General features: G+C 40.7%; 1 protein-coding gene across 1 annotated transcript in view; it reads right to left on the minus strand.

The window, feature by feature from the left end:
- The window catches only part of tmem116 (transmembrane protein 116), a 38,879-nt gene that overhangs the window by 3,794 nt on the left and 20,546 nt on the right, over nucleotides 1-14,539 (minus strand). The window contains exons 7-10 of the mRNA XM_060844138.1: nucleotides 11,231-11,308; nucleotides 9,483-9,621; nucleotides 5,057-5,201; nucleotides 1,127-1,203 (exon numbers count right to left, since the gene is read on the minus strand). Of these exons, the coding sequence (XP_060700121.1) occupies nucleotides 1,127-1,203; nucleotides 5,057-5,201; nucleotides 9,483-9,621; nucleotides 11,231-11,308 (439 nt within the window). The remainder of the gene's footprint in view (nucleotides 1-1,126; nucleotides 1,204-5,056; nucleotides 5,202-9,482; nucleotides 9,622-11,230; nucleotides 11,309-14,539) is intronic.

The following is a 14,539-nucleotide window of genomic DNA, read 5'->3' on the forward strand; positions in this document are numbered from 1 at the left end:
TCCATCACCACCAGCTGTTTCAGGTTATCCAGGATTGGATCTTCCTGTATCCAAAGTCTGATATAGTCAGCTGTGACTGGAAGTGTGTCCAGAAAATTTAAAACCATTATGGACTCTTCCAGCGGCAGTGGTGTACCTGCCAGCAAGAGGCGGCTCAATGCACCTGCATTTTCTACTTGGCCTCCCAGATGGTGTTCCATCTTGAAACTATATGTACTTTGTGTTAGAGCCCATCACTGAATTTAGCCTGAAGCCATGGACGGCTCTGCCTTGTCCTCTTTAGTAGCCCTAGCAGAGGTTTGTGGTCCTCAATTTTTACAAATTTACATCCATAAAGATATTGGTGGGACTTCCTGGCTCCAAATATGACAGCCAAACCTCCCCTCTCTACCTAGGCATATTTACGCTCTGCATTAGTTAGCTCAAGGGCTTGGCACTTTTAAATAGTTATTCGTGCTAATTTTAAAAATATCAATTTATTGCTTTGATTTTGTTTTTTTGCCTGAAATTGATGTTTTGATATTGTAGCAAACATTATCTTACTAACATTTGCTCACTGCCAACACCCTCCTCCCTCAGTTACATGGGACTTTTTTCCATTCAGAGTTGGCCAACTCTGATCCAGAAGGTGCACTGCAGCAACTAACCAAGACTCCTTCAACAGCACCTTCCAAAACTGCAAACTCTATCACCTCAAAGAACAGGAGCAACAGATGCACGGAAGCACCACCACCTGCAAATTTCTCTACAAGCCACACAATGTTCTGACTTGGAACTGTATCACTGTTCCTTTATTGCAACTGGGTCCAACTCCTAGATCTCCTTTCCTAACAGCACCATGGGTGCAACTACATCCCATGGACTACAAAGATTAAAGAAGGTGACTCACCATCCTTTTCTCAAGGCAATTAGGAATGGGCAATAAATGCTGGCCCAGGTTATGGCACTAACAAAAATAATTGCTTTAAATATTCTTCAAAGGAGGGAAGGGAATTAGCCTAGCCAGATTATGTTAGAGTCATTCCACAACATCTAGTCATTCTGACAGTGAGAAAACTTAGGAGAGAAAGATGTATTACAACCCCCACCCCACCACCATCACTAAATATTGTTTTGAAAAGTTCACCTGTAAGATGTAGAGTACAGCATAAAGAGAAGGTGTGTCCATCGGGTTCAACAGCTTAACCATGGCCAGAATGGTTGCTAAGGAGAAAAAAATCATAAATAAAATCATTTAAAAACAAAAAAAATTATCACCTGTAGAATATTTGGCACAATCTTTTTTTCTCATTTATTGATGATACTTTCTAACCTGTCAATCCTTATCTCATGATTCTATAATTGTAATATTTTATATTCATCCTTCTAGGGGGTAGCATGGTGGCTGAGTAGTTAGCACTGCTGCCTCACAGTGCCAGATCCCTGGATCCAATTCCAGCCTCAGACAACTCTGTGTGGAGTATCCACATTCTCCCCGTGTCTGTGTGGGCTTCCTCCCACAGTCCAAAGATGCACAGGTTAGGTGAATTAGTTAGGGGTAAATATAGAATAAAAGGGTAGGGGAATGGGTCTGGGTGGATTACTGTTCGGAGGGTCAGTGTGGACCTTTTGGGCTGAAGGGCCTGTTTCCACACTGGTAGGGACTATATGATTCTTCTACCACTGCCATCATCACCCGCATCAATTTTTCCTTTTAAAATTATTTTCCAGGTTCTCAAACCTGCGGAACTTGCCTCTGGTTTAGAATTGTGGTAACCAAGGAAGGGAGTTCTGCAACATCATCCAGTCTGCCCTTAATCCTAGACACGGTTTGTTCCAGTCATCTTCATGTTGATTCAGTTGGTAATCTTTATGTCCTCTACTGTATCATGTATATATAGATAACTGATAACGTAATGCCAACTCTTATTCACACTGTGTATATACCAATTTGGTAGAGTGCTGTTTCTCCCTCAGACCTTTTTTCTCTAAGGGTTCTGCTTATGGCATGATTACATAGTTAGCTGCATCCTTCATTGATTTATGTTAACGCCTCATTCTTTCTCTCTCAAGTTTTCTCCCTGTCAGAATGACGATGAGTTATAGTGTGCCGAATATAATCTGTCTAAATTTACTGTCTTCGCTTCTAAGAGCAATCTTTGTAAAAAAAAAATTCTTCATGGGATCACTCCGTGGACCAACATTTATTGTCCATCTCTAATTGCCTTGAGAAGGACGTTCCTCATAACCTTTGTGACCCTTTCCAGTGCACAGGATGTAGCTACACCCACAGTGCTGTTAGGAAGGGAATTCTAGGACTTTGACCCACTGACAATACATGAACAGTTCCTCCACACTCTCCTCTCTTGGGCTTCCCTTAATCTGAAACTTCAGGACTTTAAAATACAAGTGTATGGTCACCATATCACTATTTTCTGGTTTACCCTGTGCTGTCATTCACTCTTACTAACTTTGGTGGTGCACTGCCTTAAAGACCTAGATATTTAATGCAAAAGAGAAGAATATAACCTCAATAGCATACTGTGCAAATAATGTTTTTGATTTCATGTATATTTCATGAAGGATTATTAATGGAGCCATCTGAGCTATATTGAAATCTATTTAACACACATTTGCCCCCCTGGCAATTCTCTGCTCTAGCACATTTAGTTTAAGACTATCATTTGCAGAAGTAGTGGGCCAGTGGACCCAACCAGTCCATTCTACCAGTCAATGAGATCATCTGATAATTCTGCACTTCACTTTTCCCCATATCCCTCAATCCCTTTACTGATTAACAATCTGTCAGTTTCAACCTTGAGTATACTTAATGAACCAACTTCAACAACCCTCTGCAGGAAAGAATTCCACAGATTCACCACGCTAAGAGAAAGAAAATCCTTCCTCATCTCTGTCTAAATGGATGACTCCTTACTTTGAGATTATTCCCTTTGGTTCCAGATTTCTTGTAAGGAGAAGCAATCTCTCCACACCTATCCTGTCAAGACCCCTAAGAATCTTGTATGTTTCAATAAGGTCTCTCATTCATCTAAACTCCAATGAATACAGGCCCACCCTACTTAATCTTCCTTCATTGGAAAATTCCTCTGTACATGATATCAATTTAGTGAAACTTTATTGGACTGCATCATATGGAATGAGAAGGGCAGGCACTATTTCGTTCGGATAATTGATTATTCGGTTAATTGATTCAATTCCTCTTCTCTGAGACTTGGAGTTTTTTGAAGTTTCCTTTTTCCTCGCTCTGCCTGCCTTGCTCCCTTTTTCTGACTCCGGGTTTGTTTCTGAGCAGACACACACTTGAAAGTGACCTGCAGCTTTGCTGAAGCCTCGCCCCATCCCCCCCACCCGCATCAGTTCAATGAAATTGACACAGCAAGCACTTGCTAAGTCCACTCCCTGTTCAGAAGACTAGACGGCAGCACACTGCATGTAAGACCCCGTTTCCCCCCTTCCATCTGCCCCCATCTACCGTCTGACCCTGCCACGCTGTGCAACCCCCCCCCCCCACCCCATCCAACCTGTACAGGGCAATGTTGGAGAGATTATGGGGGGAGGGGGGTCAGTCATTTGGAGACGGTGTCTGGGCTCCCATCAATGTCCAGGACTGTTCTCGGCAGCATTTCAGTAAGCCAAGTTCATTTTATACTCATTGCAAACAAAAGGCGCGATCAGTGTTGGAAACACCTCTTTGATGTAACGTTTCTATCGGGACCTTGAGATCCTCTTCAGATAATCCAAAGTTCGGATAATCAAAAATTCGGATAATCAAGATTTGGATAATTGAGGTTCCTCTATATACCTTTCATTTAAAGAAAGGGACCAAATTACTTGCTGAACCTGGATGTAGCTTTTTTGGTTTATACACTAGGTGACCCAAATGTTCCTTTTTTGTAGCTTTCTGCAGTCTTTGACCATTTAAATAATATTCAGCTGCTCTATTCTTCTTGACAAAGTGCATAACCTCACATTTTCCCACATTATATTCCATTTGCCAAATTGTTACCTCCGTCACTTAATTTGTCTGTATCTCTTTGTAGTCTCCTTATGCCAGCTTCACCACTTGCCTCCCACCTATTTTTGTGTCATCCCAAACTTGGCAACATATTTTCTTCTGTCATCCAAGTCATTAATATATTTTGCAAATATTAGTGGCTTCAGCACTGATCTCTCTGATGCTCCACTAGTTATGAGTTGCCATCATAAAAATGTCTCCTTATTCCCACCTATCTTCTGTTAGTTAGCTAATCCTCTATCTGTGCTAATACCTCCAAAACCATAGGTGCTTTTGAATTAGCTTATGTTCAGTAGTTTACCAAATGCCTTTTGGAAATCCAAATATATTAAATCCACAGCTTCTCCTTTATGTATCCTACCTGTTCCCTCCTTAAAACAACTACAATAAATTTGTCAGGTATGACTTCCCTTTCATGAGCCCATGCTGATTCTATTTGATTCTAATGAGTTTCTAAATGCTCTGCTATTACATCTTTTTTAATACACTCTGTCCTAGTTATCGGTAGGGATTAGCGACAGTTTACTAATCCTCTGGAACTTTTCCAGAGTCTCAGGCAGGCTAAAACACACGATTCATGTGGTATCATTTGATGCATCTTAAATAGTTGAATAACTGTGACACGTGGCTCAGTGGTTAGCACTGCTGCCTCACACCATCAGGCACCCAGGTTTTTTTCCGCCTCGGGCAACTATCCATGTGGAGTTTGCACACTCTCCCTGTTTCCGCATGGGTTTCCTCCAGGTGCTCCGGTTTCCTCCCATGGTCCAAAGATGTGTTGGATAGGTGGATTAACCGAGCTAAATTGCCCATAGTGTGCACGCTCATGGATCAGTCATGGGAAATTACAGGGATAGGGCAGGAGGGTGTATCTGGGAGAGATGCTCTTCAGAGGGTCAGTGTGGACCCAAATTGCCTGCTTCCGCACAGCAGGGATTCAATGAATTGAGCAATGTGCCCACCACCCTCTACTTTGGTTCATTATCACATCCACAGAGTCTCACACAACACCTGGTTAGAGTGTGGTTAGAGTCTACTAACCTGGTCCCCAACAGAACAGAAAAGCTGTGGGATAGAGGAAGATTCTCCTCTCAATCATGCTGATCTTTGCCCATTGCTGGTCTCCGAGAAATCCAGTCAAAGTTACTAGTTTCTTATAGAGGATCCGGGTTTTAATTAGAAGAATCTGCAGAGATGAATGGAAACAAATAAGAACTACCAAGTTAATTAGTCTTTAGATGATTAGTCACCATGATTCTGACAAACATTTAAAAGTGTTATAACATTTTAGTCAAACAATGGCCTATTATTATAAAGTTATAGAACTGCACAGCAGAGAAACAGACCCTTCGGTCCATATTGACCAGATGTCCTAAATTAAGCTAATCCCATTTGCCAGCATTTGGCCCATATCCCTTTAAACCCTTCCTGTTCATGTACCCATCCAGGTGCCTTTTAAATGCTGTAATTGTACCAACTTCTACCATTTCCTTTGGCAGCTCATTCCACACATGCACCACCACCTCCATGAAAGGGGTGCCTCTTACGTCCCTTTTAAATCCTTCCACTGTCACTTTAAACCGTTGCCCTCTAGTTCTGGATTCCCTTACCCTGGGAAAAAGACCTTGGCTATTCACCCTATCTATGCCAATCAAGGTCACCCTTAGTTAGAGACCAAAAAAACTGCAGATGCTGGAATCTGAGGTGAACAAGCAGGAGGCTGGAAGTGCACAGCAAGCCAGGCAGCATCAGGAAATGGAGAGGTCAACATTTCAGGTATCACCCTTCTTCAGGACTCTCAGCCTCCAACGCTCCAGGGAAAATAGCCCTACCCTACTCAGCCTCTCCCTCTAGCTCAAACCCCCCAATCTTAGCGGCATTCTTGTAAATCCTTTTTGAACCATCTCCTTCCCTACAGCAGGGAGACCAGAATTGAATGCAGTACTCCAATAGTGGCCTAACCAATGTCTTGTACAACCGCAACATGACCTCTCAACTCCCATACTCAATGCACTGACCAATAAAGGCATGCATACCAAACTCCTTCTTCACTATCCTATCTATCTATGACTCTACTCTCAAGGAACTATGAACCTGCATTCCAAGGTCTTTGTTCAGCAACACTCCCCACGGACCTTACCATTAAGTATAAAAGTCCTATCCTGATTTGTCTTACCAGAATGCAACACCTTACATTTATCTGATTTAAACTTCATCTGCCACCCCTCAGCCCACTGGCCCAACTGATCAAGGTCCCGTTATACTTTGAGGTAACCTTCTTGTTGTCATCTGAAAACTTAAAATCCATCCCTATTATGTTTACGTGCACAAAAGGTAGTGGACCCAGCACCGATCCTTGTGGCACACCACTGGTCACAGGCCTCCAGTCTGAAAACAACCCTCCACCACCACCTTCTGTCTCCTACCTTTGAGCCAGTTCTATATCCAAATGGTTAGTTCTCTCTGTATTCCACTTGATCTAACCTTGCTAACCAGCCTATCATGCAGAACCTTGTTGAATACCTTACTGAAGTCCATATAGATCACATCCATCACTCTGCCTTCAACAATCTCAAAGCCTTTTTAATCTAATCAATACAGCATGTAAAAACAGCCTCTTAGTTTTAAGGACCTATTGTTCTGCAAGTTGAGAATGATCAACCTCTGGATCTAGTGCATGCACAAGTCCCGACAGAAATAATGAGAAACATCTCTACTTTAGGTATATACTATGAATAACAAAACAGACATTGTGGGTACTTAAGCAAGGTCTGCATGAAAGCCAAAGACTGAAAAGTCAAGAATGCCAGTTAGGCAAAGCTCTCAGGGCAATTTAACAATATCAATGCCATTGACTGGAAGAAGTCCAATTAGCTTTATGATCTGGGCTTAGATAAATATTGTGTTTGTATTATTTATATCCATTGTTTATACTGATAGTAATATTTACCTTTACTTTTAAGTCAAGAAATTTATAATGAGCCCAATGGCAAATCTTCCTTTCATCAGTACCAAATATGCAAACAAAAAGTTATTTGACTAAAGGAATAGCAGAACATGTCACCAAAAGTTCAATCAAAGAATTATGTTTTAAAGGAGCAACTTAAAAAGTGGACAAAATTAAAAATCGCACAACACAGGTTATAGTCCAACAGGGTTATGTGGAAGCACTAGCTTTCAGAGCGCTGCTCCTTCATCAGGTGGTTGTGAAGCAGGACCACCCGATGAAGAAGCAGCGCTTTGATAGCTTATGCTTCCAAATAAACCTGTTGGACTATAACCTGGCGTTGTGTGATTTTTAATTTTGTCCACCCCAGTCCAACATCGGCTTCTCCAAATGTAGCAATTAAAGGAAAAATTCTAGAGCTTCCAGATGAGGCAACTGAATGTGTGGTGGAATAGGATAATCAGGATGAATTTAATCCCAGTCAATGCTGCCTTTGTTTTTGTCAACCATAGCAGCACTGGTAATGTTACAATTAACCTCAGTAGCCTTCATCAAAGGAAGTAAAGAATCCAACAGATTGATCCCTCGCCCAGTGTTTTCTCTAGAAGCATGGGTCAAGCTGACTTTTGTGATACCTTAGTCGTCAAGTATCCCACAATCATTCAGCATCAAGCCTCGCATATGGTCAACTGGGTGAAATGTAAAAATGGAACTGAATGTGAAAATTAGCTAAAAACAAATCAAAGTAAACACAGCAGTACAATCACTAACCAGTCCAACTTATGAACATCTGAATATTATAAATTTAACCCTATTATTTTCTGTATTTAGAAAAAAGGAACTAAGCATTCTTTTAAAATTGTACATCCAAACTACATTTGCATCCACACTCATTCTTTACCCCACCTACTATTAACCACCAAGGTTGCAAAATGTTTAAATTTAGTCAATTAAAAAAATCCCTTTCAAGAAAATGAAGTGGAGGAAGGCTGGTTAAAGCTGGTCTGTTTTCCAGCATGAGGTGGTGAGGTAATGTGATATTAGTGTTGATTCAGCTACTGATTCAGGAGATCTTGGGTTCAAATTCCACTCCAAAAATAAGCAGCTTCATCTAAACAGTTATTCTAGTGCAATAATAAAATACTTTGTGTGCTTTATATTTCAGAGTCCTACGGAGGACTGGACAGTGGTCATTGTACCGAAAGCAGACAGAGGCAATCAAGGTATTTACAGGCAAGTCTGTTTAATGTCTGTGTTATGAAAAAAGAATTAAGCCTTTAGTTCATTCTGAAGTTACTATACATCTAGATAAATTACTTAGGGGCAGTTAGCGTAGATATCAATAGGTTGATGGCGAGTCTTGTAGAATTCTTTGAGGAGGTTTCTGGGAATAATGTTATTTTAGACAGATGATAGATCTTTGACAAGATACCACATGGCAATTAATACAGAAAATAGAGAGTGGAGTCAAGGTAAGGAAGAGAAAATTTAATTAAAAACTGTTTACACAGGAGGAGGTTGGAAGAGAATACTGCTGTCCCACAAAAACTCAGTTCTGAGGCCACTGCATCATTTAACAATTCAAATGTAGGCCGACAGGGAATAATGTTGAAATTGCAGGTTATATCGAAATAGGAAGGATGTTGAATTCAGTAAAAGACTAATAAAAACAAAGGTATGCTGACAAAGAGGAGGAGTGAACTATGATGTGGCAATGTGTTTCAGTGAGGTTAAGTGTGCAACAATAAAAATTAATGGAATTTTGTTGTCATTCTCATATTGCAAGACAGTAACTTTAGTGTTATGAAAATAAATTTAGTGGATGAAACAAAATCAGAAATTGCTGGAAAAATTATCTGCGGAGAGAAAGCAGATCCAATGTTTTGGGTCCAATGACCCTTCTTCAAAACAACTTGAAGTTGTTAAACTTCTTTTCTATTTTGTTTCTGATTTCCAGCATTCTTTGTTTTTTTTTTAATTTGGTGGACAGGTTCACAGAACCTTGAAGGCAATACCACAGGTTAATGAGTTTGAAAAAAAAACCCATGAAAGTCAAAGTCTTATCAGAAGAAGATTGAGTATAATTACTGAGAAGTGATGCTGAGCACAAACAAAACTTCTGTACCACGTTGGGTTCTATCACATAGGGTGGATATTGATCAAGATGTGAGGTTATGGACTTTCTTCAAGTTTGAGAGAGGAACTATGTCACTGTTTAAGACTGGATGGGACAGGTGGTCAAAGGAAAAGAAAAAATTATGACCTGGGAAGTGGACACATAAATAGTATTTAGCCTACTTGCTGATCTGGACATGAACTCTGACCCTTTTACTGTTAGGCTGAGTAGTCATGCCCATGTATGCAGAATAAAGGGAGAATCACAGCATGAGGCTATCGAGTCACTTTGGGTGGCTTGTGAGGAAGAGGCATCTACCGCCAGTCACATCAGCTAATTAACAGGGGAGGAAAATCTAAAATGGAGGAGGGGCATCTCAACATAAAGTAAATCTGTAACCTTACCACAAGTCCAAGTAACGTAAAACAGAAGGTAATGAGGAGGATGATGGTTCTGTACAGGTACACACTGTGACATTCATTCTCATGGGCATTAACATAACTACTGTTTGGTTTCAGCATTCCAGTGTGAAGGAGGAGGCACCTGTGGTGGAACAGAGAAGAGAAACATCAACCTCTGCCCCTCTAACCTTTGACCCTGACCTAGAATAGAATACAGAGATTAGCAGAGAGCAATACAATTGCAAATGCACGTTTTCGATGAGTGAATTAACAACTTGATGACTTCAGATCACACCAGTCACCTGGTGCAATGATGAATCAGCTGGGTTCAAATCAGTTAATTCAATAAAGATGAAAGATTGAAATTGTGACATTAGAGCTCAATAATCCACATGCAATTTAGTTTATCCAGTTACTCCTGTGAGTCATTCTTTAAAACATATTGTGCAGATTGCTGGGGATGGGTTTAGAGACAGAGAGACAAGGAGCAAGAATAGGCTATTAAGGCCTACAAGCTCTCAGCCATTCAATATAATCATGGCTGATCACTTATTTCAATGCCATACTCCTGCTTTCTTCTCATGCTTTTTGATGTTTTTACAATCTAAAACTTTACACATCTTTTTCTTAAATATGTTCAGAAGCCTCCACTGCCCTCTGGAGTAGGAAATTCCACAACTTCATTACGCTTTGAGTGAAGAAATGTTTCCTCATCTCAGGCCTATGGTCTATCCCGAAACTGTATCCCCTGGTTCCAGACACTCCAACCAGGGAAGACATCTGCCTTGTGTGGTTTGTGTATGTTACTCCTCTTACATGGGGGATTCAACTCTGAGGATCAACCCATAATTTGTAGTTGTTCAGTGGTGGCCTGGAGATAGCATGACAGCTTCTAGTGATCAGAAATATAACTGGAAGTCAGCAACCAGCCTGGGTGTCAAGTCCTTACCTGGATTTGGCTCCTTACTCAGGAGCCAGAACCTTCCCAGGAATTAGCTACCTATTCAGAAGTCAAGTCATCTGCTTGTGTTGCTGAGAATGCACCAATTGCAACAACATAAACATTCATCTATGTAGGACACTTAACATAGTTAAATGTCCCAAGGCATTTTACAGAACTAATTGTCAAACAAAAATTTACATCAAGCCACATAAGACAATATTCGCTCAGGTAAGAAAGGTTTAGTCTGTGTGGAGTTTGCACATTCTCCCCGTGTCTGTGTGGGTTTCCTCCAGGTGCTCTAGTTTCATTCCATAATCCAAAGATGTGCAGGTTAGGTGAATTGCCCTTAGTGTTCAGGAATGTGTAAGTTAGATGCATTAGCTTGGGGTAAATGTAGAGTAATAGGGTCAGGGAATGGGTCTGGGTGGATTACTCTTTGGAGGGTCGGTGTTGACTTGTTGGGTCGAAGGGCATGTTTCCACACTGTAAAGATTCTGTGATTCTAGTCAAGGGGTAGAATTTAAGGAGAATCTTAAAGGAAGTGTGTGTGTGTGTGTGTGTGTGTGTGTGTGTGTGTGAGAGAGAGAGAGAGAGATTTAGGGAGGGAATTCCACATTTTAGGGTCCAGGCAAGTATAGACATGACCACAATGTTGGAACAATTTAAATCACAGGGAAAGAAGACAAAACTACATGGTAGAGATAGATGTTGCCAATTGTGATAATAAAGAGGATATGGATGGGCATCAAAACTTTGGAAGTTATTAATAACATCACAAGGCAACCACATTGGGGTTTACATTACTTACAAATTGCTGAGGTTAGCATAACAGGTGTATCCATTTCCAACACAAAACACAGGCACCATCAGGAGGAGAGGAATTGAACTGCAAGAGAAAATCTCAACAATGTCAATAAGTGAAAACCATTCTTCAATTAGCTGTAAGGATCCTAACCAAAGTAACTTCCAGGCGGCTTCAATCTGCTTCCTCTTGAAAGTTAACAGCCTCCATAAAATCCAGCACAAACTACACATGCTCCCAATTGAGTCAGCTGTCTAACCTCAAGTAAGAAACTGATAGTAAATGGGAAAGAGGTACAGGGAACCTTGATTATTTAGCATTTGATTATCCAAATATCGAATTATCTGGCAAGATGGCAAGGTCCTGATGGTTGGCTGAACTATGTTATCTGGCATTCAACTATCCAGAATTCGATTACCCGAACAAAATACTCCCCTTTGGATAATTGAGGTTCCTTTGCATTGGGAAGATAATTACAATTAGTGACTTGATATTATTCTTGGTGCCTTTAATAATCTTCAACAGCAGATCAAGAGAAACAAATGTATGTGGGAAAAATGAATTTCTATTTCAGAAGCAACAAGTAGACATCTGGCATGTCTCATTCAAATTTCCATCTTACTCAGAAACTAGATTGATGTTACTCATTACAGCAGGTTCTGCCTGAAGCAGGGTTGCATCTGCTGCTGTAACAGCAGCAGGTGATATTCCAATGACATTACAATTTCTACAATTAAGAATTCTGTGGGAAGATAGGGAGATGATTGCTGGGCCCCTTGCTGAGATATTTGGATCAGCGATAGTCACAGGTGAGGTGCCAGAAGACTGGAGGTTGGCTAATGTAATGCCACTCTTTAAGAAAGGTGGAAAGGAATAACCAGGAACCTGACATTGGTGATGAGCAAGTTGTTGGAAGGAATCCTGATGGACAGGACTAACATGTATTTGGAAAGGCAAGGACTGATTAGGGATAGTCAACATGGTTTTGTGCATGGGAAATCATGTCTCACTTACTTGATTGAGTTTTTTTGAAGAAGTAATGAAGAGGATTGGTGAGGGCAGAACAGTGGACATAATCTATATGGACTTCAGTAAGGCCTTCGACAAGGTTCTGCATGGTTGACTGGTTAGCAAGGTTAGATCACATGGAATACAGGAAGGATTAGTCATTTGGATAAAGAACTAGCTCAAAGATAGGAGACAGAGGATGGTGGAGGAGGGTTGATTTTCAGACTGAAGGCCTGTGACTAGTGGCGTGTCAGAAGAATAGGTGCTGGGTCCACTACTTTTTGTCATTTACATAAATGATTTGGATGTGAACATAAGAGGTATAGTTATTAAGTTTGCGGAAGACACCAAAATTGGAAGTGTAGTGGACAGCAAAGAAGGTTACCTCAGAGTACAATAGGTTTCTGATCAAATGGGCCAAAGAGTGGCAGATGTAGTTTAATTTAGATAAATATGAGGTGCTGTATTTTGGAAAAGCAAATCTTAGCAGAACTTATATGCAAATGGTAAGGTCCTGGGGAGTGTTGCTGAACAAAGAGACCTTGAAGTGCAGGTTCATAGTGCCTTGAAAGTAGAGACACCGGTAGATAGGATAATGAAGAAGGCATTTAGTATGTTTTCCTTTATTGATCAGTGCATTGGTTATATGAGTTCGAGGCCATGTTGAGGCTTTACAGGATATTGGTTAGGCCACTTCTAGAATATTGTTTGCAATTCTGGTTTCTCTCCTATAGGAAGGATGTTGTGAAATTCGAAAAAGATTTACAAGCATGTTGCCAGGATTGGAGGGTTTGAGCCATAGGGAGAGGCTGAATAGCCTGGGGGTGTTTTCCCTGGAGCATCGGAGGCTGAGGGGTGACCTTATAGAGGTTTATAAAATCTTGAGGGACATGGAGGGCTGCCAGAGGAAATGGTGGATGCTGGTACGATTACAATATTTAAAAAAAGGCAAACAAATGGGTACATGAGTAGGAAGGGTTGCGAGGGATATGGGCCAAGATTAATCTAGGATGTCTGGTCAGCATGATGAGTTGGACTGAAGAGTGTGTTTCCATGTAGTAAATCTCTATGATTCTATGAAGCACACTGTTTAGGTGTGGAGAGAGCTTCATCTAGAATTCTGTAACATTTAACCTACAGCTCCCTCTGGTGGCTCCAAGTTTGAAAATGTTAAACATAAAATGCCCCAAGGTATTTCCTAAAACACTTTACACCAATCCATTTAAAATATATCAGAAGAGGTGAACAACAGCTTGGATTTATGGAGTGACTTAAAAAATGACACAGAAATAGAAAGGCTTTTTGAAAAGAATTCCGGGACTAGATTCTGAGCAGTTAAAGATACACCCACCAATTCTGGAAAGCGAAATAGCAGGCTTGTAAGAGGCCAGAATTAGAGGAACATAGATATCTCAGATGGCTTTTGGTCTGTGAGACTGTGGGATATGGTAAATTAATGTTACTTCTGCAATTCTCAATTATTAGCTAAAAGCGTATGCAAGAAAGAAATGGGACTGTAAGACAGACAGTTAAACTCAATATGCCTGTATAAACAATAGGTCTAAACACCTGTTTCCCACTTTTACAGAAACACAGGAACAAACCCCAATTAAAAGGGCTTAGTGATAAGATGCTGTGAAAAGGCAAGGATGTGCCCACAGCAGGATGAGGTCAAATGGCTTTGAGAACAGGAATGAGCATTTTTTTTACAGACCAGACCGGATCAGACACGAGATAAACAGGAGTAATGGGTACCGGTCTTAGGGAAGTGGAGGATGTAAACGGGGGTGGGGGTGGGGGGGGGGGGGGGAGAGAGACAGTGAAATAAGAAAAAAAATGTGGGAACCAAATTATATAAATATCGAGTATTTGTTGAATTCAGTGTGTTTTTTCCCTTGCAAGTGAGTGAGCTTTGTTTCTCACAGAGACCAACTCGGCTTGCCTTGTGATTCAGTTTTCCCCAGCACTCTGCTGGTGTTCTCTCCTCAGATAATTATTCAATTTTCTTTGGAAACCAACAACTCGATCTACTTCCACCACAATCTCAGTGCATGCCTGATCCTTTTGAATCATTGCATTAAAAATATCATTTTTCTTGTGACATGTCTAATTCTTTTACAATTCACCCTGAATCTATGTCATCTGGTTTTTAACCTTTCCATCAATGGGAACAGTTTCTCCCTAACTCCTCTATCCAATCCCCTTTATGATTTTGATCACCTCTCAGCCATACATTTGGAGAACGACACAAGCTTCTCTGTTCTATACACACAAGTGAGGACTCTCAACTCTGGAAGTATTCTTGTA

This window comes from Hemiscyllium ocellatum, chromosome 24 (genome assembly GCF_020745735.1).
Source record: "Hemiscyllium ocellatum isolate sHemOce1 chromosome 24, sHemOce1.pat.X.cur, whole genome shotgun sequence".
Lineage (NCBI taxonomy): Eukaryota > Metazoa > Chordata > Chondrichthyes > Orectolobiformes > Hemiscylliidae > Hemiscyllium > Hemiscyllium ocellatum.